Source organism: Tamandua tetradactyla, chromosome 20 (genome assembly GCF_023851605.1).
Source record: "Tamandua tetradactyla isolate mTamTet1 chromosome 20, mTamTet1.pri, whole genome shotgun sequence".
In the NCBI taxonomy this organism is placed as follows: domain Eukaryota; kingdom Metazoa; phylum Chordata; class Mammalia; order Pilosa; family Myrmecophagidae; genus Tamandua; species Tamandua tetradactyla.
The window spans coordinates 60991313-61019195 of NC_135346.1; the positions used below are offsets into that span (position 1 = coordinate 60991313).

The 27883-nt window shown below is 41.3% G+C and overlaps 2 protein-coding genes across 27 annotated transcripts in view; one reads left to right on the forward strand and one right to left on the reverse strand.

Annotated features, from left to right (window-relative positions):
- Positions 1-27883, forward strand: part of LOC143664215 (olfactory receptor 14C36-like) — a 176608-nt gene that overhangs the window by 89394 nt on the left and 59331 nt on the right. For 16 of the 26 annotated variants that reach the window (XR_013166371.1, XM_077137864.1, XM_077137866.1 and 13 more), the window contains one exon: positions 18154-18301. The gene's annotated coding sequence lies outside the window, so the exon portion shown is untranslated. Of the gene's footprint in view, positions 1-11664; positions 11797-14291; positions 14804-15016; positions 15100-16355; positions 16449-16520; positions 16644-16764; positions 16927-18153; positions 18302-25476; positions 26043-27883 lie in introns of those variants that run through there. The other 10 variants (XM_077137868.1, XM_077137867.1, XM_077137856.1 and 7 more) reach the window with 8 other exon arrangements.
- LOC143664214 (NUT family member 2G-like) lies at positions 4336-15106 on the reverse strand. Its single transcript, XM_077137852.1, has 7 exons — positions 14962-15106; positions 12035-12752; positions 11203-11331; positions 9780-9919; positions 8989-9284; positions 5681-5797; positions 4336-5343 (listed from the first exon to the last, which is right to left on the reverse strand). Exons 2-7 carry the CDS (start codon positions 12721-12723, stop codon positions 4633-4635), a joined length of 2082 nt encoding a protein of 693 aa, XP_076993967.1. The 5' UTR covers positions 12724-12752; positions 14962-15106; the 3' UTR covers positions 4336-4632.

Sequence of the window (27883 nt, forward strand, 5' to 3'; positions counted from 1 at the left end):
GCAGAGAATAAATAAGCATTTCAGTGTAATGATGCTTGGGGGACTGGAGAGAAAGGAGAAAACATTCAACTTCCCCATCTGGGGAATTCCTGATATTCTTGCAAGAAGTGGGGACAACGAATTCAATAGGCTGAGTCCTCAATCTTGGGGCTCACCCCTATGAAGCTTATTCCTGCAAAGGAGCAGGTAAGTTTACTGATAATTATGCCTAAAAATCATCCTCCAGAGAACCTGTTTCATTGCTCAGATATGGCCTCTTTCTCTAAGTCAACTTGTCAGATGAACCCACTGCCCACCACCTATCCGGGATGTGATTCCCAGGGGTGTAAATCTCCCTGGCAACCTGGGACGTGATTACCGGGGATGATCCGGTACCCAGCATCATGGGAATGAGAAAGGCTTCTTGACTAAATTGGGGAAGATATAAGTAAGACAAAGTTTCAGTGGCTGAGAGATTTCAAAGAGAGTCAAGAGGTTATTTTGGAGTTTTTTCTTATGCATCATATAGACATCTCTTTTTAGTTTATGGTATATTGATATGACTAGGGGGATGTACCAGAAAAGTATTGAACTGTGTCCCAGTACCCTTGATTCTTGAAGAAGACTGTATAAATATATAGCTTTTAGAATGTGATGGTCAGATTGTAAAATCCTTGTTTCTGATGCTCCTTTTAACCAGGATATGGCAGATGAGTAAAAAAAAAGAATAAAAATAAATAATAGTGAGCGTTAAAGGGTAAAAATTGGTTAGATTGAAATATTGTGGGCTAATGAAAGGGAGGAGCAAGAAGTATGGGCTCTATGGGATCTTTCTTTTTCTTTTTTCTTTCTTTTTCTGAAGTGATATAAATATTCTTAAAATGATCATGGTGAAGAATACACAACTATATGATGATATTATGAGCCATTGGTTGTATAATATTGTTGGAGTATAATTGTGTAAATATTTCTCACTAAAAAAAAATCTATATCCCACTCACCAAAAGACTTACTAACAATGTTTCTATAACCACAAGAATGGATGAAATTTAAGAATATAACTTCTCTGGGGATACATACAGCTTCACACCATCACACATATTATGTTGCATAATTGCACAATTCGGAGCCTTAGGAATCAGCTCTGTGTGATAGCAAATCCAAAGCCAACCTAAAAAGCTGTTTCCTCCAAATTCATTGGAGCAACAATTGCTAAGTGCCAAGTAAACTTTGCATATATTTGAATATAAACCCTGAGAAGACAGTGGTGTCTCTTGAGATGTGTATTTAGTGGGCAGCAGGGTGTATGGGTGTGTGAATTGATAAACCTCAAGCAGAAATCAGACTGCAAACAGAGGGCCACCCACCATGGCTTCCTCAGTTGCTGTTCATATTAAGAGAATAATCAATCCTTCAACTCACAAATCCTGACTTTACATGTGCTACCAGAGAAGTGTTGGAAAACCTGACCAAGAAACAGCAGCTCAGTAGTGAGTGTTTACCTATTATATGCCAGGGAGACCTTGACAGATCTTGACTGCAAGTCACCCTCAATACCTGATTGTCAGATGATGGACAGGGTGGAGTTACACACAGTGATGGGACTTCATACACTTCCAATGCTTCAGGTCCGTGGGAAGAATTTAAACATCAGGATGGCACCAGGGTGGGGCAGCAGTGGACTGACCACCTCCCATCAACTGTTCATACAAAATAAGGACGTGAAGGGCCATGAGACAGTCAGGTGTGTGAGAACACGACAGCAGCCATTGCATCCCAGGGTGTAACTGCAATGATGCCCATCCTTGATGCAGAGCAGAACAGAACATGGGTGAACCTAGTTCCCTTTAAAGAGGATACGTTTTCTCTCTCAAATTACCTGAGCTACTCTATGTTGCCGCCATTTTCTGATGAATACTGAACAGTGAATGCACAAGTGTTGCATATTTGAGTAAGGACCTGCACCACTGCATGGTGGAGCCTGGATTCTGTCATTCTGTCAACATCTTAGAATTGAATGACCAGTGTGGGTATTGGGGTACGCATCAGCAGATAGAAACTCATGGTGAGAATCCATGCTACAGAGAAGCCTACATGCAGTTTTGCTTAGAAATCTTCTGTACAATAGGTGCTTGGTGTCCATCTGAGCATCACACTGTGTCTAAGAGGGGGTATAGCATGTGAGCCCTCTTTCTATTCATTAAAGCCTCTCTAGGAACAGAGAGGGGACATCAGCTAGAAAAAGCATGGCCAAGTATAAATTTCCCTTACCCAGAGGAACATCAAGAGTAGACAGCTCCTGCATACTGTTCACCTGAGAAGAAGAAGATACTAGCAGAGAAAAACTGTGGACCAGAAATGTGAAGTATATAGGAGGAATCAGTGTGTGCTGACATGTGGCCATTTCTATCTCAAGCTCTTTGCTGGGAGCAAAAAGTGGGGTCAGGGCCCCTTGGTAGAAGCGTGGGTTTAGCTTCACTTTGCTTCTGCCCTGGGACCACAGCTCTGCATGTGAACTGTGCCAGGGACACATGCTGGGAATCTCATCTTTCCTGAAACCACACCCGCAGGAGAGAATGAATCAGAATTTAAAGTTGGAGAAGGAATCATTAGCTGTCCAGGAACAAGTGTGAGAGTCAGGAATTTTCTGTTAAGGAATGATGAGTGTCTGACAGTTAGGGCTGGTAGGAAGTGTTTGGAGAGGTGGGCCACACTATTGATGTTGAGGAGTTAACCGGAGACTAAAAGATGAGAACCAGATCATTCAATGGGACAAGTGAGTACACAGTCCCACCTTACTCTCAGCACTTTCGCTTTTTACCTCATATGGCCTTTACTTGTTGAGGTCAGGTACAGACCGTGACTGCCTAGCAACCACCTAAATCCTCCACAGACTCCAGAATCAAATCTTGAATGCCAAAAGTCCCATCCCTAGGCCACCCCATGGTTCTGACCATGGGTCTCCTTAAGAGCTCAAGCAGGGGCTCACTGAACACCTGAGTCCTTCTCCCCCTCCCACACAGCTCTCATCCACCCTGCACATGCAGAGAAGACCAGGACCTAAAGTACACCCCAATCCAATTCTGGTCCTGTTTGGCTTTTTTACAATCTAATTGATATTACTCTTATGGGAAAGAACTATTAGGGTATGCATATGAATATCTGTAGGGGGTACAAGGGGTAGCACAGTGGTGGAATTCTCACCTGCCATGCAGGAGAACTGGATTTGTTTCCTGGCCCATGCACTTCCCAAACAAACAAACAAGCAAATAGAAAAACAACCAAACAAAAATTCAACAAATGGTGATGCAATAAGGAGATATGCACATAGTAAAAGAATGAAATGTGGCCCATGCCATACAGTATACAAATAAAAAAATCTCTAACTGCATTATTCAAGATATGAGTTTCAATCGTTAATTACTAAAGAGAGGCAACAGTATTGGTGGGATGATTCTTCAAACATCCCATAGGCTCCTGAGATCAGTCTCCTTGGTCACTGGAAATGCATCCATCCCCATCTAGTTGGACAAAACACATTCCTCCACAGAAATGCACAAAGGAATGTTACCTCTGGCCACCAATGCCCTATTTAATGTGGACACTTCTTTGATAGACAAATCATGAATCTCTTTTCAGCCTATTCTTTTTGTCCATCTTCATCACAATGAAAAAATAGCTGGCTACAACTGTTTATTTAGGAATCCCTCTGAATCCTAATGATGTCATCTCCAGTACTGAGTCTGAAACACACAAAGTCATGTCCACAGGGAGCCAGTCTTCTCCATCTCTGCTCAAACCACCACAGAGATGTTGGCTTGGATGTGCTGAGGATCATAGAAGCTCAGATGTCTTCATCTTCCAGAGAAGCTGAACATACAAACCTAAAAAAAATTTATTTTGTTTAGACCAATTATAGGAAATTATTGAATGGCCAAGAATCTGAATGGCAAAAAAGTAGCCACCCAATAATGACTTATTAAGATACACAGATAATGTCGTGATGACCACAGAAGGCCACACACAATTAAGCCAGGACTTGTGTGTGGGGAAGAAGAAAGGGATACCTTGAGACATGTCTGTTACCAAAAAGCACAGAAGAAACGCACCAGGACATAACTCAGAATTTCTGAGCAGGAGAGGATGGAAAAGATCAGTGGAGACTGAACAAATATCAGGGAAAGCCTGAAAGTGAATCTGTCTTCAGGAGGAATCTACAGGTAGTAACTCAGCCAGGCATCTTTGGAACCAAAGAGTCTGTGGCCAGCCAAATGTTTCCTGTTACACATTCACAGAATACAACATATATCAGTGATGTTTAGGGAATATTACAGCACTTAGAGCATTTTCCACCCAAACAACCTTTTATTGCATTTTATATGCCTCTCACCTAAAAGGACCACACCTCATCCTCCACCCAAGAGATCATTTCCATCATAGAAAACTTTGGCTCTCTTTCTAGCCCTCCCCTTACTCTCTAGAATTCCAGGGAGCAGCACTGGCATGAGAAAGCAACACTGTGGGTCATTTTGGTATGGCCAGAGGGAAAATCTACTCTGGGACCCCAACATGAAATGACTGGTATGTGAAGAGTTTGCCCTTACTGCTTCCTACTTTCTCCAATGGTGCTTCTTCTCTCTGTGACCTACAAGGTCACTTTCTTTTTTGAGGTTGAGTGTTTCTAACCAAATTCAATGCTGAAAGTAGCCTCCCAGGGACCCCAGACTCAGTCACTAGTTGGGGTGTCTTTTCAGCAGAAGATTGGCTATCAGAAACAGCTCTCCTTGGAGAAGTGGCAGCAGTACATGGAGTATGACTGAGACCTCTGTTCTTAGAAGATAAATTCTGGGATGCTCGCTGGGCCCCTTGAGCTCTAGTAGGCAGATGACCGGAGTTAGAGTGAGTATGCCTGAAACTTGCCCATGGCAGTAGGCGATACCCAGGCGCCAAGAGAAAGGCAAGGCTTGGGAGCTCCTCTTCCTCCTCTCCACTGGACCTGTCTGCTGGCCTGGAAGTTTCCCTTGCAGAGGATGTTTCTTGATGAGTTTCCTTATCCCTGCTTCCCAAAGTAGGGGAACTGCAAGGAGATGTGAATTGTGTGGTCATGATATAAGGACATTCTTGTCTTCTTTGAGACACAGCAAGGTCCTTAGGGATATCCAGGTTGTTGTCTCCTCTGCCGTCACACTGTGGGGTATTAATATTAATTTTATCCCCTAGAAGTGAGCCATAGTCATCTCTGCAGTCTGTTCCATGGCTCTTCTTGCCCATGGAAGTCACCGAGTACATTCTGGGTATGTCATAACTTGGGGTGGCTTTCACACCCTCCCCATCTTTCAAGCCCAGAAGACGTTTCTCAACCAGCTGTGAGGAAGGAAAATAGACAATTAGCTCCTCACAATTTTGTAAGAGAAGGAAGCTGAGCAAATGATGGAGATGATTGCATTTGGTAATATGCAGCTGCATTTCAAGTGCAGAGACTATAGCTCATTTCTGCCCATCTTCCTGCGTATTATTATCAAATTGTCAACCCTTACCATCCCTTTTCCACATATATCCATAGGCTCCAACCTATTGGTTCACAAATTGCCCATATATCTGCTCAATTTTTCAAAAGAAGCTATGATGCCGAAGGCAATGTCGTGATTGATGATGTCTTCTGGATTTTATGTGGTGATGTTCCTTTCAACACTAGGTTTACCTGTGTGGCAGTGAGTCCTTCCTCCTGTTGCAGCTCTTCTATTAGGGTCAAGAAATCTATATCTTCTCCAGGGGAAAGCAATTCTTCCAGGAATCGAGGGTGAATGACAGCCTCTACCTGGAAAATGAAATGAGCATCTTTGATAAGTGTAACATTTCAATCTGGAGGTCAAAAGGACAAACCCTGACGCAGCACCACAATCTGTGGTTGCTTTAGACCATCATTACCCCCAGCTACAAATCTTTACACTCATAGACACACACACACACACATGCAAAAAAACCGCATACAGACTTCCGGAGAAGATGGCGGCTTAGTAAGACGCGCGGGTCTTACTTCCTCCTCCAGAAAAGCAACTGAAGAAACAGAAACAATACGGAACAGCTCCCGGAGCCACGACAGAGACCAAAAAGACAGCGTACCCCATTCTGGGGCGGCTGAACGGGCAGGGAGAATCCGCTGCGGTGAGATACCCAAGGAGCGCGCGTTTTCCCGGCCGGGGCGGCTGGCGACTGGGGTCCCCTCCACGCACGTGGCTCCCCGGTCTGACTGGGAACGTTGGATAGTGGGGCCCTCCCGCCACGCTTGGCATCTTGGGCCAGCTGGGCAATTTGGACCGGAATTCCCCCAAGCCACGGCGGCCGGCGACCCCTCCCCCCCACGCGCAGTTTCCCGGGCCGACTGCGAGATTCGGATTGGCAAGTTAAAGGAGCCACAGCATCTTGTACTGGTGGGACCCGCAGACAGACGAGTGCCACGAGCGCCACCTACTGGGCAGGAATAGAAAAACAGCCCAGAGATTTCACAGAAAAACCTTTCAACCAGCCCCGTCCCACACCCAGGGAAATCTGATCAAATGCCCAGACACCAGCAAAAAATAATGGATGACGCTCGGAAAATTAAAGATATGGCCCAGTCAAAGGAACAAACCAATAGTTCAAATGAGATACAGGAGCTGAGACAACTAATGCTGAATATACGAACAGAAATGGAAAAACTCTTCAAAAACCAAATCAATAAATTGAGGGAGGACATGAAGAAGACATGGGCTGAACAAAAAGAAGAAATAGAAAGTCTGAAAAAACAAATCACAGAACTTATGGGAGTGAAGGACAAAGAAGAAAAAATGGAAAAAACAATGGATACCTACAATGGTAGATCTAAAGAGACAGAAGCTACAATTAGTGAACTGGAGGATGGAACATCTGAATCCCAGAAAGAAACAGAAACTATAGGGAAAAGAATGGAAAAACTTGAGCAGGGGATCAGGGAACTGAATGACAATATGAAGCGCACAAATATACGTGTTGTGGGTGTCCCAGAAGGAGAAGAGAAGGGAAAAGGAGGAGAAAAACTAATGGAAGAAATTATCACTGAAAATTTCCCAACTCTTATGAAAGACCTAAATTTACAGATCCAAGAAGTGCAGCGCACCCCAAAGAGAATAGACCCTAATAGGCGTTCTCCAAGACACTTACTAGTTAGAATGTCAGAGGTCAAAGAGAGAGAGAGGATCTTGAAAGCAGCAAGAGAAAAACAATCCGTCACATACAAGGGAAACCCAATAAGACTATGTGTAGATTTCTCAGCAGAAACCATGGAAGCTAGAAGACAGTGGGATGATATATTTAAATTACTAAAAGAGAAAAACTTCCAACCAAGACTTCTATATCCAGCAAAATTGTCCTTCAAAAATGAAGGAGAAATTAAAACATTTATAGACAAAAAGTCACTGAGAGAATTTGTGACCAAGAGACCAGCTCTGCAAGAAATACTAAAGGGAGCACTAGAGTCAGATACGAAAAGACAGAAAAGAGAGGTATGGAGTAAAGTGGAGAAAGAAGGAAAATCAGATATGATATATATAATACAAAAGCCAAAATGGTAGAGGAAAATATTATCCATACAGTAATAACACTAAAAGGTAATGGACTGAATTTCCCAATCAAAAGACATAGAATGGCAGAATGGATTACGACCCAGCAATACCACTGCTAGGTATCTACTCAAAGGACTTAAGGGCAAAGACACAGATGGACATTTGCACACCAGTGTTTATAGCAGCATTATCTACAATTGCAAAGAGATGGAAACAGCCAAAGTGTCCATCAACAGACGAGTGGCTAAACAAACTGTGGCGTATACCTACAATGGAATATTATGCAGCTTTAAGACAGACTAAACTTATGAAGCATGTAATAACATGGATGGACCTAGAGAACATTATGCTGAGTGAGTCTAGCCAAAAACTAAAGGACAAATACTGTATGGTCCCACTGATGTGAACCGACATTTGAGAATCAGCTTGGAATATATCATTGGTAAGAGTTAGAAACAGGGTAAGATAATGGGTAATTGGAGCTGAAGGGATACAGACTGTGCAACAGGACTAGATACAAAAACTCAAAAATGGACAGCACAATAATACCTAAGTGTAATGTAACTATGTTGGAACACTGAATGAAGCTGCACCTGAAATATGTTTGTTTGTTTGTTTGTTTGTTTGTTTGTATCTTCTGTTTTTGTTTTTTTCTTTTTCCTTTTTTTATATATATATATTTTATTAGTATTATTATTTTAATTCTCTTCTCTATATTAACACTCTATATCTTTTTCTGCTGTTTTGCTAGTTCTTTTCCTAACTCGATGCAAATGTACTAAGAAATGATGATCATACATCTATGTGATGATACTAAGAATTACTGAGTGCATGTGTAGAATGGAATGATTTCTAAATGCTGTGTTAATTTCTTTTCTTTTTTTTGATTAATTAAAATTTTAAAAAAATTGGATAAAAAAATAAAAGCACATAGTAGATTCAGGAAAAATAAATAAATAAATAAATAATAGAGGAAAAAATGTTAAACTAAAGTCAGTTTGAAATACTAGTGATCAATGAAAGGGAGGGATAAGGAATATGGTATGTAAAATTTTTTTTCTTTTTCTGTTTTTGTTTTATTTTTCTGTTGTCTTTTTATTTCTTTTCCTGAATTGATGCAAATGTTCTCAGAAATGATCATGATGATGAATATGCAACTATGTGATGATATTGTGAATTACTGATTATATATGTAGAACGGAATGGGCATATATTATGGATGTTTGTGTTTCTTTCTTGTAATTTCTTTTTAATTAATAAAAAATTATTAAAAAAAAAAAAACCGCATACATACACACATACCCACTGCTCAGGAACTAAGGAATAGATCTCAGTATAAATGGCCTGTGGCAGAAGTACAGAGCTTAACTTGGTGATAGTGCCAAGACTCGGTAATCACCTTGCCACCACACCCACAGACACAGCCCACCTTTGTAATAAAGTCTTCCTCTGCACACAGCTTGTCCAAGTAGCTCAGGAGTTCTGGGTCTGGATACATTTCATGCTCTTCCTGCTGCTCATCATTATCTTCCCCTTCCCACTTCCCTTCTGTCTTCTCAGAGTCACAGGGCAAAGTTCCCTCCAGCCAATCCATGATGTCAATATACTCTTTGATGGCTTCAAGTGGAATCTCCTCAGGTGCCTTCTTCTTCAGACTGTGCCGGTGCCTGTGTTGCTGTTTTTTTGGACCCTGCCCCTTAGGGCTTGACTTCTTTGGAATAGGCACTAAAAGTAGGATAGAAATGAGGAAGAGAAGTTTGCATGAGACTCCATCTTTTATCTTCCAACACATGTTCATGATACCAATATTTTAGGGACATTGGCAAGGCTCCATAGAGAGTCAGATTACCTAAAGCTACATAAAACATGACGGAAGATACCAGTGATGAAATATCTTGGAGGGAGTCAGTGTACAAGGAAAGGTGAGCCTGTCAATATTCTAAGATATATCCCCTCATCAATCCCAAAGTTCTTAAGCATAATATGCAAATAGTGCCACTAATGGGCAGTCAAGGTGAGAGAGTAGTTATGACATCTGCCAAATTGATAAATTCATGAGAAAATGTGGCTGAGAACCAAGCAACACTGGTGGGATTTTCTTGAAACCCAAATGCTTGAAATATGAAATTCAGCATCTTGAAGGGAATGTAGCACATGCGAATCCTAACCTTTTTATGCCCATTTGAACCTCGTCTTCTGCTGGGATGAGGTGAGCCATACCTGTCTGTTGGCTTTCCACAGTGCCCGAGGGCACCTGAAGATCAAGGTTTGGAGGAGCTGGAACGGGAGGTCGATGGGAATGATTTCTCTCCTTCACTGTCTCAATCTGACTTTCTTCCTCAATCTCAAACTCCATAAACCTAGCATGGAAGAAGGCACAAAAATTGCTAAGAAATTTAGTCCACTGGCAGCTGAGTATCAGAGTTCAGCACAAACAAAAAGGGCAATGAATTCTTTTATATGGATTATCAAGTTCATGGTTAAGTTCTCTCTTAAGAAAGGCTATTCGCTCAGGGAAATAGTCACAATTCTGGGGAACCTCATGAGGTCACTATGTCATCCTTTCACCTACAGCACAACACACCAAAATTTAAGAAGGATATGAAGAAAATGAACCCTCCATGGTATGGTAGAGGCTCAAGGATGTACACATAGCTTTGATAATTTTCACTACACCTTCCTCAGCTAGGACCCAAGGGGACAAAACAATGTTTGTATAGGATATTGAATTAAAACAGGCCAGTGGACCTTACCCCAAACACTGCTTTGACACCTAGATGTGAAGAGCTGTCATTCAAAAGCTGAATCTGGGATGTAATTATGGTACATAAATCAGGGATGAGTGCCTAGATCTAGGAATCCTAGCCTGGAATGTAGAGATTTGGACAAGTAGACCAAGTAATGATATGTGAAGATCTGGGAACTGGGCAGATTCAAACATTATGGGTTCAATTTCCACGTAAAATATACATGTTTCCTATTGGAAGGATGGAAATTATTGGTAATGGATGGTGTCAATGAGGTGGTATTAATGTGTTTGCCATGGCTTTGTGTTTTAACCAAGGGATTAACATGGAGACATGGAGGTAAGGGCTGAAGGACCCTTGCACAGGATGCCGGAGTCCCTGGTTTTCCCTAACCAAACTCTTCCAAGTTTGCCTCCTCTGGGATATTGGGAAATGATTTCTGGCCATTATTTCTGAAGAGATGGTGACCTCTAAGTTCTATGCACCTAGCATCTGTGTCCCTATCCATGGACGTAGTTACAGATCTAGCTGGTAGAGCATGTCACCTACTGAGTAGTTCCTACAACTTGGAATTTAATCGAGTTAGAATCTGCAGGAATTATACCCAAACTTATCCTTAGACCTTCAGTATCATGGTATCTGCAGATGACTATCCAAGAAGGTTTGAGTATGCTAGGAAATGGAGATGAGGACAGTGCCTGCAGTAAAGATGAATGGGGAAGCTACTGCAAGGAAGAGTTGTACCTTCAATATCCCAGGGATCCTCACTTAACACCCCATCCCATGAACATCCCATCGAATGACCACCAACATTGCCTGACAACAACCTGCCTCATCATTTTCCATTGCACCCCACTACCCAACCCTTGCGAAATAATGAGGATCCTTTGACTTACTTTTCTGCCATCTCGTAGTAAATCATCCTGTCAAAGTTGCTCGTGTGTTGCCATTCCTGCACGGCTCTATGCAGTCCCTCCTCCAGGGGCATATTGGGCTTCCGACGGGCCAGGGATCGAAGCACTGGGCTAAAATCCTCCATGTCATTAATATTCTTCCTGAAACTCCTCCTTTCCCTGCCCAGATCCTGCACACATCGCCTTCCCCCTCACCTGTGCTCTGCCCTCTGTCCCTTCATGTCCTCCTTCCAATGTTTACTCTAGGATTTTCAGTACTTCTACCTCACATTCCCCTTATCAGAGATTGTATAAAAATACCAATATGATGGTTCTGTTTGGGAAAACCACGCTCAAGGAAGACATTTGCTTGAGACTCTGATTTGCCTCTGAGCCTTCACTTTCATTTGTATGGAATGACCCCTGAGGGTACATTAAAAGCTTTTCCTGGGTACCCATTTCCAGAGTTCCAAAGGATGAGCAATTGAAGAAATTTCAGAGATGGTTCTGAGATGGAGGTCCTGTAGAAAAGGATTAGGGAAGTGCAGACCCAGAGCAGCACATGTGAGGAGCCAGATTACATAACCAGAACCAAAGGTAAATCAGAGCCCATGTCATTGAGAAAGTCCTTAGCTGACCCAAGATTTAGACAATTAGGTGAAACTTGGATCCCTGTGTAAGGTATTTAGAATATATCTGCTCTCAATAAGTCCCTTTTCCCTCATGACCTTCCTTCAATTATTTCCTAATACCCTAATCTTATTGTCCATTTCCTAAGCCTCTTTATCAGAATACTCCGAGATAATCAATCTGTCCCTGAGTGGAAGACACTCACATTAGAAAGCAGGAAAAAGCTTCAGTATCAGGACTAAGGCAGAAGTGCATCCGGGCCAGGGACTTGTAGCGCTGCCACCGTCGGAAGTTCTCGTAAACACTGTTCGGGTTCTGGGAGTCATCCTGTGAGGGCTTCATGTGGGTGGACACAGGGCCTCCCTCCCTGGAGGACCCCTGTGGCATAGATGTAGCATTTCCTGGAGGAAAAATGGGGGTCAGCTGGGAAACTGGTGGTGGAGCTTGAGGGGGAATGCCGGGCCACCAACCGCCCACAGCAGCCTGGGTGCCCCCCACAGCAGTGTCAGGTCTAATGGTCTGCACTGTAGAAGCTGTCAAGATCATGGGAGGGGGAAGCTGACCACCCCCGGCAAGGATCCCTGAGGCAGTCGAAATGTGGGGGTTCTGAGGAAGGAGAAAGGTCTGAGTTTGTGGAGCTGCAGTTGATCCCCCTTGGTTCCAGACTTGGAAAATGGCCCTGTCAGCTCCAGGCCCACTGGTGACAGGGCCCCCATTTCCTGTCACCAATAGTGTCCCGGGGAAAGCAGGCTGCACTAGAAAGGTGCCAGGAGGGAAAGATGGATTCAGGATGGGCAGTGGGTGCTGCACCCCGGGAAGTGGGTGTGGTGGGGCAGGAGGGGGCAGGGAAATGGGCTGTGCAGTGAAAGGATACAGGGAGACTCCAGGCTTCATGGTCACGTCTGGCCTGAGCACTGAAGATTCTGTAGAGACAAGGAAATGTGTGAATGGATTAGTCAAAAAAGGCTTAAACGTTGATGCTATCAGTGATTCCCCTTTACTCCTTGAGGTATCAGAGGCATGAACTTCATTAGGTGAGCAGGCATGTGGACAGGGAAACTGCAGTGTTAGCAAATGTCCCGTAGTGATTCCAGGTTCCAGAAATCCAGATGACAGTGTTTCCATTGGAGAACTTGCTCCCAGTTCAGGAGTCCCAGACCTCTGACTGCCAAGAAGAATGGAGCTCTTACTTCACTGGATCACAGCATCTAACTGAGGAGATCACCACCAAATACCTGGGTAACTTCAAAGGCCGATGCAGAACAAAGACCCAATTTGGCATGTGCTATCTGGAAAAAGGTCCCTCAGCACACCCAAGAGCAGATGATGGAGGTTGTATGGGATAAATTCTAGGCAGCCATGGGAACTTCAAATAATGTAGATTCCCAAAGAGCAGTTTTCCATATTCTCCTCAATCTTCCTTTGTCTGATTGTCATTATTAATCATCTTTCATGCTTTTCTTCCTCTCAACAACAAAAAAAGTCTTCCTAGGGAAAACTTTCTGAAGTCCATGCCCTTTACACCTCCTTCCCAGGTATATGCCTGTTACTCCTCGGCTCCCACCAAACCCAGGTTACACAGGGCCAAGGCCGGCTCCCTGAACTCAACCCATCAGGAATTTCTGTTTCAGGACAGGGGATTTTGATTTCCCCAGGAATCAATCATGTAACAACCAACAATTGCTGGAGAGGATCAGTTAGAACACATAAAAGATGATTAGTAAGCGCATAAGGAGAGAATTCCAGAGGTTTAAACTTTCCAATTCAAAATTGATAAGGAGTTATGCAGACTAAGTTGTCATTCTACTTAGAGCCCTTGACAACAGAAGTAAGGACCCCAGACTGTACAACACAATGAACCGTATTGTAAACTTTGGACTGTTGTTAATTGTATAATAATATTGTTTCATACATTGCACAAGCCTGCCACACTAATGCAAAATGTTATGATAGGGAAAACTGAGTGTGTGAGGATGGTCTATGGGAAACCTGTATTTTCTGCATGATCAGTACCATTTGGGGGCATCACCAGGCATGAGTCAGGTACCATTTGGGGGCTTTGAAGTCTGGAAAACGTTCCTGTGCACAGGATCCTCACTCAGACTGTACTCAAAGAGAGCCAGAACAAGAGAACAATGACTCACAAAGCTGTTCTAGGGTTGTTGATAATAATAATAATAGACAAAATGTTACTTAATTCCTTGTTACTCTTATTTCACTTGTGGAAAATAAGTCATTTTTTCATAGAATGTTCAGTTGAAGAGCCAACAACACCCAATTTCCAACCCATGACCATGAAGTATTCATGGAATATAACCAACACCTTCATCTCAGCTGTAAAATGAAGGCCTGTGGGTTCATCATGAGGTTATGCACCAACTGATGTGGTTCTGAAGATCTCAGATTCCATAATGAGAACAATTCAGAAAAATTTATGGATCCCCAACTTCTTCTATTATTAGGTGAAGCTATCCAATGGACCTGAACTTTTTGAATGAAAGAAAACATGTACCTGGAGTGAGAGAGAAGATGTCTCTGGTCTGGCAAGAGCTTAGAGACTCTGGGTTGGGACAATTAGAGTAACTTCCAGGCTAGCTCACCATGAGAATCTTTCACTGCAGATGTAGACACAGGTAACCTCCTGAACACTTTTCATTTTACACCATTGTTTCTGACTACCCTGCGAGATCCTATTTACTCCATTTCTTATCCTTAAAATAAAATCATTGAGGAATTTCCAGGTGCCCAAAGAAATAACACAGGTTCTAGGCAAGCCTCTGTGCCAATACACAACATAATTCCACCGCTCTTTATTATACTTTTCATGTGTCTTTTCTTCATTCTAGAGAGATTAAATCTGCCTGCCCCCATCCTTTCTATATAGGCGGTATAGTTCTCACATCCAGATCTACCTCCAAGGAGATCTACCCTCAACTGCACTTCTCAGGTTTCCAACCTGCTCCCCACTCTACAGGTGAGATGTCCTTGATAGAATAAGTGCCTTCTCCTTCCTCTAGTTAGTTCAATGTTTGTCCAAGAAGATGCGACAATTTGAAATTTCCCTAGAGTTGAGGAATGGCTCTTGAAGTTGAAAAAGTACTCTTATAACACGCCTCCATCCTACATTCTTACCTCCTTCTGAAATCCCTCCTGTGTGCTTGAACACAGACTGTTGTTTCAATTTCAGGATCCAAGTCCCGATTCACAGAGTCAATTCCAGGACTCAGAGAGTGACCTGCTTCCAGCAGATTCTCAGGAATCCAAGGAAAGGTTAGAAAATTTGAATCTAAACAGGGCTAGAATGTAGGACTCAAAACATTCTACAATGGGGGAGGGGAGAGGGCAGGTGGGCTTGAAGTGGGGGAGGGGAGACTGACTGAAGGTCTCCTACAGGTGGACAAAATGTGGGTGTTCCCTTCAAAGAATAATTTGGTTTCACAATTGGCATGTACCTCGTTAGGGCATTTTGTGGATTTTTTCCCTCAGATACACAGCACAAGATTTATCCCAAGTCATTTACGTAAACCTAGTTTGGTGCCTGTCAACAGACTCTGCTCTGCAATAGTAGTGGTAGGTTTGCCACTTTGGGCACAGTATCATTTTCTGAATCAAATTTAGAACATAGAATGTGAGAAATGTATTGCATGTGTATTGATGAAGACAAGGTAACAACTTTGGAATTCAGGATTTTCTGAACAGATTCAGCATGTTAGACTGCTATCTGCATATCATCCTTGTTTCTCATAAATAAAAGGAAATACAGTAGAACATCATTTAAACTAACTTTTTGACTTGTATTTCTGATGATTAAAATGTGTTGTTCTATATTTCCATTATCATATTTTTGCTGCAATTACCGTGTTTGCACTGGTAGGTTGGTTAAGACCATTGTTTTCTTAGATTAGTAAAAGGAATAGGTCTACAATTCCTTTGAATTTTGAATTGTGCCCAAGAAGAAGGTTGACAGAATTAACAAAAAACCCCACGTCATTCCCAGTTAAATTTAAATCTCAGTAAACAAATAGTATTTTAGCCTAAGTATTTTCCAAATATATTGCATGGTATACAGGTAGTCTAAGAAAGTATCTGTGGTTTTTAAAGGACGGAGTAAGAACTGAATAAACGCAGTCCAGGCGAGCATACACAGTCCTTCCCGTCCGAGGACACTGCCTTAGGGCTGGTCTCTTCTAACAATATTTCACTGAGTTGTTGTATTATTATTAATAATAAGATTTACTCTTTAATTGCATGGAATTGCCCTGCAGTTTCATAATTATAAAAAACGCTATTGGTCTCTTCCTACACGTGCATTCACAAAGGGAGAGATGCTAGGCAGGATTTTGGAGAAAGGCATCTCCTGCTCTGGAGAGGCCTCGCAGCCCCTTCCTGAACATCCATTTCTTTCAAATCCGGTAGGCCCCGCCCCTGCGCCTCGCGCATGCGCACACCGTGGGGCAGCAACTGTCCCGAGGCACGTGGTCTCCCTCCCTCAAACCGCCCCTTGAGTCCGTTGGGAACCGGTCCCTGCAGAGAGGCGCATGCGCACAGCACTGCAGAGAGGCGCATGCGCACACACGGGGGCGCGTCCCTGTCGGTGGACCTTGGGGCTGGGGCGCGAGGTGCGTCCTCTGACCGCGGTCCCGCCGCTCCTACGAGCTTTTATGCCGCTTGTATAAGACAGAGAATGGCTGCTGAGCCCTGAGGCTGTCTAATGTGGCCCTGAGCTCGCTGTTGCGTGTGCTCTTGGGTCCTGTGTCCTCCGTGTCCGTCGGGAGCTGCTCCCCAAGGCCGTGTCCTGCCCTCAGGCTCCCGCCGTGCGCCGCCCCGTGGGCCCGAGGAGCGCGGGGACCGGATCGCGGCGCTGACGGGGTTTGGGGGGTCCGGGGTTCAAGTGCGCTGGGAAATGGGGCAGAGCATGGACCCTGTGCCCGCCAGGTTCGTTCCTGCTGATGCCAGTGATGTGAGACCCTCCGCATTTGAAAACCGCTGTTCTGCCGAGGAAAGGGGTGGCTGACACCATTGCAACCTGTGTGACATTCTAAGGCATGAAGATCCAACGCATCATGCGGGAACTGGCTTATGGCGTGAGGGTAAATGGTGTGTATGTATATATTTAATTGTTTTAAATGATGTATATATTAAAATTATTTGTAGATGTGGCTACACCTATTAAATTTATTGCATGTCTGTGTGTCCATTTAATCTCTGCGTTCACTTGCAGAGGTTGAGGCTGAGTTTTGCTGTGCTCTGCCCTGTGTGGAATCGGGGCTCTTGCCTGGTCTGATCGGGGTATTCTTGAGCTGTGGAGGTTCTGGGGGGATGTGTCTGGAGTTTGAGAGACACGTGTGTTCTTCCTTGGGGTAAGGGTTCAGTGTCCGTATCTGAGGAAGTTTTGTGCTTGATTGCGGGTGGAGGAAAGGTGGCTGTTTGTTGTCCTGGACATGGGGTATTCTGTGTGTGTTATCTGCAGACCCCTTGGGCATGTAAAAATTCAGACTACGACCTATATTGTGCAGGTTTTTGTGATGGTGTTCCTATGAATTCATAGTTTGGGGGTTGTATATGTATTTAGTGGGTTGGTGGAAATGTGATATATGTATTCAAACGGGTGGATTGGTGTGCTGGTGTGGATATTTGGGGATAAGAAGTCATGAGTATGTTGTCTGAGTGTAGCTGGGGCTCAGTGTTTTTGGAAAGTGTGAGATGCAATGTATTTATATAAAAAATCAGGGTTATTTCTTTGTATTCAAGGCTTTGGGAACATTTCATTTCTTTACATGTTGTGTGTGTTTTCCCCATGAATGTTGAGATTTTTGCACATTTTGCCTGTTTATCCCAGGGCAGCCGGCTCTTACCTAAACAGGAGCTCAGGTAGTTCAAGTCCTTTCCCAGGCAAGAATGTAGGGGCCAGCTGTAGCACAACTGGTGGACAAGGATACATTCCACCTAAGATCCTGGTCAGAAAACCTTCAGAGCCACAAATACCCAATATTCACCATCTGCTTCCTAAGAAGTTCCCTAGTGCTGTGTTATTACCCAAGGATTAGTAACAAAGAGGTCACGTGTGTTACCAGTTCTTAGCCAAGCTACTTACATGGAAACTAGTGGTTTCTTCTAGGTTTCATTGAGGTGACATTGGAGGAATTGGACAGGCTCTGCCCCTGAGTTAGGCTGGAGGATGATATGATTGAGATTGGGTGACAATGGGGAGATGCATCTAAGAGGCGATACGGCACTGATTTTCTTGAGCACCTTGGACATGGACTTAGTTCATGTATTTTTTAGCACTGGGAACCTCATCCCACCTTCATATATTTCAAATAGGGTTCCTGGACCTTCCTTATTTTCTCTTTTCCAAATGAAGCTGGACCACACTGCAGGATGCCAAGTGATGTTGGCCCCCGTCTGACCTCACACCTGCCTCCTTTCTCCCTGGGACCCATAGAAGGATTCCTGGCCCTGGCTCCTAATGGTGAGTTTCCTTATGGCCTTTTCTCCATCAGGATGAATCCTCCTGCCAACAAAAGACATAGGCATCCCTTTCATAAATGTCCTGTAAATGCTTCCATTTGGTACAGAAGCATTTTTGTGCCCCTCACCCCACACTAGCCAATCATATCCTAACTCAAAATTAATAGCAGTGCACTGTACCAATTATACTGTGCGTTTTGGCAGAATGGTGTCATGCCTGCTTCTGTACTTTAAGACCTCAGGTAAGTAAAAGTACATAGAAAGTATAGAGTATATTTTCTTGTTCTTTGGTTTGTTTCTTCTTTTCATATTGTTTTTAAATGATAGGACATCAATCCTGAGTTTAAGAGAGAAGAACAGTTTTTGTATCTTTTTTTTATGTTTCAATTTTATTCATTCCTTGAAAGTGCTCTTACTTCAGGTTTTTCATGAATGAAATATGAAACAGAAGAGAATGATTTTCAACCAAGCACATCACAATAATTGATTGTAGAACACATTTCAGAGTTTGATACCACTTACAATTCCACAATTTTAGGTTTTTGCTTCTAGCTACTCAAAGATCCCAGAGACTAAAGGAAATATCAGTATAATGTTCAGCAATCATTCTCATTTGTCAAACCCTACCTTCTCTGTGTAACTCCACCATCACCTTTGATTTTTCTCCCATTCTATGGAGTGTTGAGGCTATGCCCATTGTAATTTTTTGTGTTGGAAGGGACTGTCGATAACATGGAATAGTGGGATGGAACTAGTAGATGTTCTGGCGAGCTGGTCTCACTGCATGTCACGACTTATCTGATACAGAGAACTATCTGGGGGTTGTAGGTTTCTGGAAAGTTACCTTAGTTCGTGGAACCTTTGGAAAATCTTATATAACACCTGAGGTGTTCTTTAGGATTGGCAGAAATGGTTTTAGTTGGGGTTTGGCAAGGTATTATAGGCAGCAGTATCTTACTGAAGTTTGTGTAAGAGTGACCTCCAGAGTAGCCTCTTGACTGTATTTGAATTCACCGATACCTTATTTGTTATACATTTTTCCCCTTTTTGGTAGGATGGCATTATTGATACCATGGTTTCAAGGCCAGGCTCATCCCTGGAAGGCATCTACCATGCCACCAGGGACACTCCCACCCCTGGATGTCATGTCCCACATGGGGGTAGGGCAATGATTTCACTTGCAGAGTTAGGCTTAGAGAGAGGTCCTCTGGAAGTAATTCCTGGATACACCAATAGGTAGGCTAAGCTTATCTGCTACATGCATAAGCTTCACCAGAGCAAGCCTCAAGATCAAGGGTTTATCCTGTTGATTTGGGCGTCCCTAATGTTTGACACAGTATCAGGTGTTTCCTTGGTGGGCAGTTTAATAGTTCCATATTTTTTCTCCATCCCTCAAGGGATTTTATCAATAATTATTGTGTATCTGCTTAATTTACTCTGGGATGTATTCAGGCATTGTATTAAGCTATACAGGATTAAAGGACCTCACTCCTTTGTAAGCTCACTGTGTTTGAATTGTTTAAATGATCTATCCAGATAGATTGAGTTATATTATGTGCTACAGATAGTTTAGGTTCTGGGCAAGATAAATCTTTCATCCTTTGGTCTCAAAGAGTAGGTGAGGTTCTAAAATATAGTCAGTGTCTTCTGTAGCCCTGTACTCTGTATTGGCTTACAGCTGACATGATCGCCATCATTCTTATCTCCAAATTACAGGTTATACATATGTAAAACAACCTCTTGAAATCCAGAAATAACAATTACCACTCCAGACTTCATGTGAGTGCTATAAGAGTTTACTATCTAAGGCTCTGTTTTTTCATAACTGTTTTCTAAATGAAAGCATACAATATTTGCTCTTTAGTTTCTGGCTTTTTTTGCCACACCAATGTCCCACAGGTTGATACACAATATTGCATGCCTCACAACTTTGTTCCTTTTTGAAGCAGCACAATATTTGATCATATGTACACACCATTGTTTGCCACTCTACTTCCTCAGTCAGTTTATCTTTCAGCCACCTCCATTCTTTGGGCATCATGTATAATGTCCAAAGCCAGCAGTCCATCAGCACTCTCAATTTTAGATAAATTCATTGTGTGCCAAAAGAAGATAACTAATAAACACACTCTCACCGAATAGAACGTCTAAACTTCCCCGTAACTCTTGTCCCTTCCCCATTCTTTCCTCTGCAGTTGCTGTTACTGTTTATGTGTTCCTGTTAGACATAGCCCATGGCATGCAATAGCAATTTCCCCATGTGCCATGAACTTATCATGCTTTGTACAAGGTTCAAGCCTTTGCGGTAGTTCTTGCAAGAACTTATTTGTATTTGTAATGTTAATCAGTGGGACACATAGGTCTATACAACCCTTTTAAATTATGTTCACCTTCAGTATGGTTATATTACTTATAGACCCTCTAGAAAAGCACCTTCACTTCTATCTATTCCTTTACATTTCTGTTCAGCCTCATTAGCTTACCATTCGCCCATCTCTGCTTTCCCTGTTTCTCTAGGTCCTTTGTATTCTGTATCATCATCCTCTGATTTTCCATTTACCTTGGTCATAAAAGTGTAATCATACAGTATCTATTATTTTGTGTCTGGCTTATTTCACTCAGAATTATGTCCTCATGGCTCATCTATCTTAACATGTGCTTCGGGCCATCATGTGGTCTTACTGCTGCCAAATGCCCCATTGTATATGTGTACCACATTTTGTTAATCCACTCATCTGTTCATAGGTGCATGGATTGTTTCCATCTTTTGGCAATTGTGAATACTGCTGCTATGAACATTGGCGTGGAAATGTCTGTTTGTGTCACTGCTTTCCTCTCTGCTTTGTGTATAATGTGTAGTGCTATTACTGGGTCATTGGGCCACTTGATAATTTAGTTTCCCAAGGAACCACCAAACTGCCTTTCATAGCAGCTGTACCACTCTACATTCCCAGCAGCAGTACATAAATATCCCATTTTCTCCCCATCCTCTCCACTATTTGTAATTTACTGTTTGTTTAATAGTAGCCATTCCTATAGGTATGAGGTGGTATCTCATTGTAGTCTTCATCTGCATTTCCCTTATAGCTAATGAGAATAAGCATTTCATCATGTGCTTTTGAACCATCTGTATTTGCTCTTCATAAAAATGCTTATTCATATCTTTAGTCCATTTTATAATTGGCTTGTTTGTTCTTTTGCTGTTGAGTTGTATGGTTTCTTTATATATATAGGATATCAAACCTTCCCAATGTGTGATTTTCAAATATTTCCTCTGATTGAGTTGGCTCCTTCTTCACCTTTTTGATAAGGCCTGTTTTTATTCTGTAGTATAACATATGTACAAAGCAAAGAAACAAATAAAAAACAATAGTTTTCAAAGTGTTCTTCAACTAGTAGTTACAGGACAGGTCCCAGAGTTTGTCATGGGCTACATAGAATCCTCTCATATTTTTCCTTCCAGAATACAGGAAACTAGAGTGGATCTTCCCCCAAAAAAGGTGGGCAGGGCCCAGTGCCCATGGCAGCTGCCATTTAGAGAATTTAGATCCCAAGCACAAGATTATCAGAAAGTTTCAACCTACAGAAAATAGACCCCAGCCTTTGTCTCAAACAGGCACAGGCAGGGACAGAAGTGGGACTGCTTGAGAGCCACTGAAAGTTTTCTGACCTGCCTCCTTCCAAAGAAAAAGGGGAGGTAAGCAAGGCCTAGTACAGGCCATGCCAGTTACTTAGAGAATTCAGATCCCTGGGGACTGGGAAAACTGACACAGTTTCAATCTGCTTTCACTACAGTCTCAGTTTTAACCAACCGCCTGCAGGGGCAGAGTCAGTGGAGAATTAAAGGCACCTTGCCACCTCAGGCCTGTGGCGAGCAGCTGGTTGAAGAGTGCCACCTGCTTGGTAGGACAGGAAAACCACAGAATCAGGAAGCTTCACAGGGAAGACTGTGACCCTATTGTATCTCATCCCCAGGGAACCTTGATACTGACCTGCTTCCTCTTTGTGAGTCCTAGACTGTCTTGTCTGGGAAAAACTGACCGAGGCCTCTCCTCCCAGGACCAGCCTTCCATTGAAAGTCATTAAGGGTAATGAAAGGAGTGTTAAAAATATGCAGAGGCAAATAAAAAACAGAACAGGTCAAAATCCCTAAAGAGGGGGATGGAAGAGAAAGCCTTGTCTGTGCATGTTTCATCCCCAGAAAAAAGCTTTCTTTTCCTTCCCGCTCATGTCACAAAAATAATTCCTTGTGTGCCAGACAAGAATCAGGTAAGAAATGAAAACAATCAGGTTAGTTTAACACAGGCTATGTTAGTGAGGTCTAGAATACATTGAACCAAATATCAAAGAAGACTTAGAGTATAAAGCCAATCAACAATGAAACCCTAGGCAAGAGGGAAAAAACAACCTTCATGATAAAGTAATCAGGAAAATCAAATGTCTAGGCATCAAAAAATAAAAAAATACAAGTCACACAGAAGCACGGACATATGGCCAAGTCAAAGGAACAAGCTAAAACTTCACATGAGATACAGGTTGTAAACAACTAATTAAGCATGTTCAATCAAATCTTTTTAATGAGTTCAATGATTTGAAGGAAAAGATAGCAAGAGAGATGAAGGATATAAAGAAGACACTGGATGAACGTAAAGAGGAATTGGGAAGCATGCAAAAATAATAGCATGAGAATAAAAAGCAGAATAGAAGAAACGAAAAACACACCAGAGGCATACAACAGCATGTTTGAACAGCAAAACAATCAGTGAGCAAGAAGAGAGGACAGTAGAAATTGTACAGACAGAATGGATAGAGAAAAGAATGGAAAAATTGAGCAGGGTCTCCGGGATTTGAATTACAGCACTAAGTGCACAGACAAATTCATTATGGTTCTCCCAGAAGAAGAAGAGAAGGGAAAAGGGGCAGAAAGAATGTTTGAGGAAATATGGTAAAATATTTCCCAACTCTTATGGAAGACATCAAGTTATAGATCCCAGAAGTGCAGCATACCCCTAACAGATTAGATCCAAATAGACCTACTTCAAGACACTACTCAGATTGTCAGATGTCAAAGACACAGAGAGAATTCTGAAAGCAGGAATGAGAAAGCAATCCATCACAAATAAGTGCAATAAAGAAATATAAATTGCTTAGCTAATCACGTATATCATAAGGAGATATAAGTCATACTTGTGATTTGTTTTTGGCCATGACAGAAGTGACTGAGAAAGACTGAATATTAAACGTTGACTCAGTGTTTACCTTTAGAGTACTATGGGAGATGGTGATGGGAAACGTGCTCAGCAACATGATGCCAAAAAATGGTTCAACAGAGGAAGGAGACAGGGCTGTTGGTGGAGGGGGGTTGTTGACCAAGCAGGAGTCGTGAATCTTCTGATGTCTCCTCCTTCCCTGCTTCACATTATAGCCTCAATTCTTGCCTCTCTGTGACCCAGGGTTTTACAACCAGTACTGAAATAATCAGATTTGCATTTTAGAAATGTTGCTTTAGTGGTAATGAATTGGAAAGTTGGAGAACTGAAAGCAGGGTGATTGGTTAAGACGTGACATAAGTGGAATGAAATGGTGGGGCACATCTTAATACCACAAAGGACTTGCTGAAAGTGAGCCCTTATGGAATCTGTTAAATAAACCACCATAAATATGATTGTAGGACTACTGTTTTCCAATAGGCTGAATTGAATTTGTGAAGAATTGGACAGTTTCCAGTATCTTTTCTTCCTGATACTCTCAATTATTTTGTGACTGTAAAATTAAGATCTTATACTGTTTTAGGTACAGATGTAGGGAAACCAGATTCTTATGTTTTTGGCATAGTCAAACTGATTGAATAAAATATTCACATTATTTAGCTTTTGAAAGAACTGGGAAGCGCATGTATTGCCCCTCTATTTGCTGCACAATAATGATAAACATGATGATTCCACTTAAAATATTCTAGAAATAGGGAGCCAAAGGAAACTATTGAGTGAGTGGAATCATATTCTTCCACAGATGACTTTATTTTACTCTACCCAAATAAAAATATGTAGATAATATTTTTAGAACAATTAATTATCTTTTTAGATAAGCTGTTCAAAATGCAATTTTAGATGTTTGCTGCCAAAAATAAGTGACAAGAACCTCGCAGGTGGGAAAATGTTTCATAAAATTATTAATAGTATTAATAATTTGTATTCCTAGACATGGGAGAAAAGTTGTTGCTCTAAATTTCTTGAATAAGTGCTCAAAAAACACAACTGAAATAGTTTGTGGCAACTATATTTTCCTCATGCTAGATAAGAAACTGTGCAGTGCACTGAAGTATTTTAAAGGTTTTAAACTTAGAACTTATTACCAGGAATGAGCTTGTTATGCCACCAGTATTTGCACAAATGAGTCACTCTTGCACCATGATAATAAGTCTAAGGCTTCTTAAGTCCTCCAAAGCACATTAAGAGCTGTGACTGGAATCCTCCATTCAAACTTTTAGAAATAGTGTAATGTTTCTTAGATACAGACATCTGCATTTTTTAACACATTATGTGCTTTCTTAAATGTGTCCAAAGTTTTGAAGTAACAGAGTGAACCAAACCATTTATCTTGGGATGGCTTAGGAAAAGAGGATTAGTAAAATTAGGTGCATTGAAATTCATATTTAATACAGTTCTGATTATCTTTGTCCCCTCTTAAGATATGTTGTAAAGAAATGCTTTCTGTGTTTATTTCACACAGTGCGAAAAATGTAAACCTCTAATGTTATGGCTAGGAAGACACTGAAATTGTCTTTTTAAATGAGAAGATCAAGGATTGACCTGCAGTATACTTCTTTTTCTTTACCTTGTTACCTAGATTATTTCCCATTTAGAACAGGAAGACTGATTCATACTCCATAGAATGGATATGTATCTATTAAACTATCTATTAATGAACTATTATTTTTGAATCTATATGGATAATATTAAAACTGAGTATTTTGTACATATATATTTCATATGTAATTATCTTTGTACAAGTGATTCTGAGAAGGGAATTACTGGTTTAAATGACCACTGTTTTTTGAATTTTGACACAAAGTGCTCATTTGCATATCATTCAAGCCTAAACCCACTAGCCATCTGTGAGAAAAGACTAATTCTTATATCCCCCCATGCTGGGTGGTCTCTGTCCTCCGTGCAGGTGCGTGTCTGCAGCTCCGGGTCTGCTCTGTGACCCTGGTGGGAGGTTTGCAGTGAGGAGGAGGCAGAGGTCTGTGAATACTTTCTCCCAGCTCACATTTCAGCTGGTGGTGGCTGATTCTCCCCTTGTGGCCCCGTCGGCCAGGGGCAGTGCTCCCACGCAAGACAAAGGCCATGGGTCCTGGAACCTGCTGCTCTTCCCTTTGCTTCTCCAGCCGAGCCTGGAGAACGCGTCCCCTTGAAGCTGGCTTTGGGTGGTGCTCCATCACGTGGTGGCTTTTATTTTTTTTTTTAACCCTGTCCATTTTAAGTTCTCATCAGTCACTCCTTCTGTCTCAGTCTTTGTGCAATTACTTTGTTTTTGCTATACTTGACAAATATTTGCCAATAGTATTGTTTCCATTGAGATTATGTATTTGAATTTACACTTCTCAGACTAATGGTAAAATAGCATCTTTTCATGTGTTTACTTAGCATCTTTTAAGTTTGAAATAACCATCTAAAAACTTTCTTTATAAATGATTTGTTCTCTATAAGATTTTTTCCTCATATATTATTAATATCTCCTCTGTTTTACATGTACTACCTTTTATACAACAATGATATCAATATATGTTTATTGTTTTCTTTAATGTACATTTTTTTGAGTCTAATATTCAAATCATTTTCTTTCTGATTTGGAATTTTACTCCCCTGGTTAATAAAGGCACCCCCTGTCACATATATAGAAATTGCCATCAATGTTGGTATTTTGATTTTTATTCTTATAGGTAATTCTTTAATGTACATGAAATTTATTATTTCAATATGCTTTGAGATCAACATCTAATTCTATATATATTTACTCACTTACTTAGGGTGATACATAATATACAATTTGCCATTTTAACCATATTAGAGTGCACAGTTCAGCAAAGTTGTACAATCATCACCACTTATCTAATTCTAGAACATTTTCACTACCCCCCAAGGAATCCATGTACCCATTAAGCAGTCACTTTCATTTCCCCTCTTCATTGCCCATGGAAACCACTAATATACTTTCTGTCTCTATGCATCTGCCTGCTCCAGACATTTCATATTATTGGAATTATACAATATATAGCCTTTTGTGCCTGCTTCTTTCATATGTCATGATGTTTTTCAGGTTCATTCACATTGTAGCCTATAGGAGTACATGTTTATTTTCACAGTTGAAAGTGTTCTATTGCATGAATATACCATATTTTCTTCATCCATTCATCAGTAGATGTACATTTGTGTTGTGTTCACCTTTTGGCATTTGTGAATAATTCTGGTATGAGCATTTGTATACAGGTTTTTGTTTTGTAACTGTTTCCATCTTTCTTGGGTACATATATAAGGAAATGCTAGTTGGCATGATAATTGTTCATTTAACTGTTTGAGAAAATGCTGAAATGTTTTCCATAGTGATGGCAACATTTTACATTCCCAATAGTAATGCATGGCAGTTATAATATTACTGCTTCTTCACTAACACTTGATATTTTCTGATTTATTTTCTTAATTGTCATCCTAGTGATTGTGAAGTGGTATCTCTTTGTGGGTTAGATTTGCATTTCCTAATGAGTAATGAATGGTGTTGACCATCTTTTCATGTTTTGTTATATCATCTTTGTCATTTGTATTTATCTTTGGAGAAACATCTATTCTTGTCCTTTACCCATTTTTAATTGTGTTGTTTTGTTGTTGAGTTATAAGAATTGTTTATGTATTCTGGATAGTAGATTTTATCAGGTATTTTATGTGAAAGTGTTTTATTACACTCCAGGGGTCATCTTCATTTTCCCGATAGAATCCTTAATGTGCAAAGAGTTGTGGCTTTGATCGTGACCAACCTTTTTGGTCATGTTAAAAAAAGAAGTTTTTTTTCCTTTTGTTGCTTGTGTATATCTAAGAATTCATGGCCAAATGAATTTTTACACTTACATCTTTAATCCATTTTGAGTTAATTTTTGCCTGTGGTTGATGTAAGGGTACAACTTTCTTTTGCATGTTGTTGTCCAGTTGTCCAAGAACCATTGCTGACAAAACTGTCCCTTCTAACTGAATAGTCTTAGCACCTTATCAAAAAAGAATTGACTGTAGATAATTAAGTTTGTTTCTAAACTCAAAATTCTATTGCATTGATCTCTTTATCTTTATGCCAATGCCATATTCTTTTGATTACATCAGTTTTGTAGTAATTTTTTAATTTGGAAATTGTGAGATTTCAAACTGTTCTTTCTTAAGGTTGATTTTGGCTGTCTGGGGACCCTGTAATTCCACGGGAACTTTAAGATCACTTTATCCACTTCTGGAAAAAAAGCAGTTCAGATTTGGAAACAGATTGTATCAGATATTGCTTTAGGATTCTAATAACAATCTTAACAAAATTAAATTGATTT

Excerpts from the sequence above, each read along its gene's own strand:
- LOC143664214 (XM_077137852.1), bottom strand. The coding sequence starts at position 12,723 with ATGAAGCCTGGAGTCTCCCTGTATCCTTTCACTGCACAGCCCATTTCC. Across the intron at positions 9,920-11,202 it reads TACTACGAGATGGCAGAAAA|GTTTATGGAGTTTGAGATTG; the intron begins GTAAGTCAAAGG and ends CTTCCATGCTAG. Across the intron at positions 5,344-5,680 it reads AAGGACTCACTGCCACACAG|CTGGTTGAGAAACGTCTTCT; the intron begins GTAAACCTAGTG and ends CCTTCCTCACAG.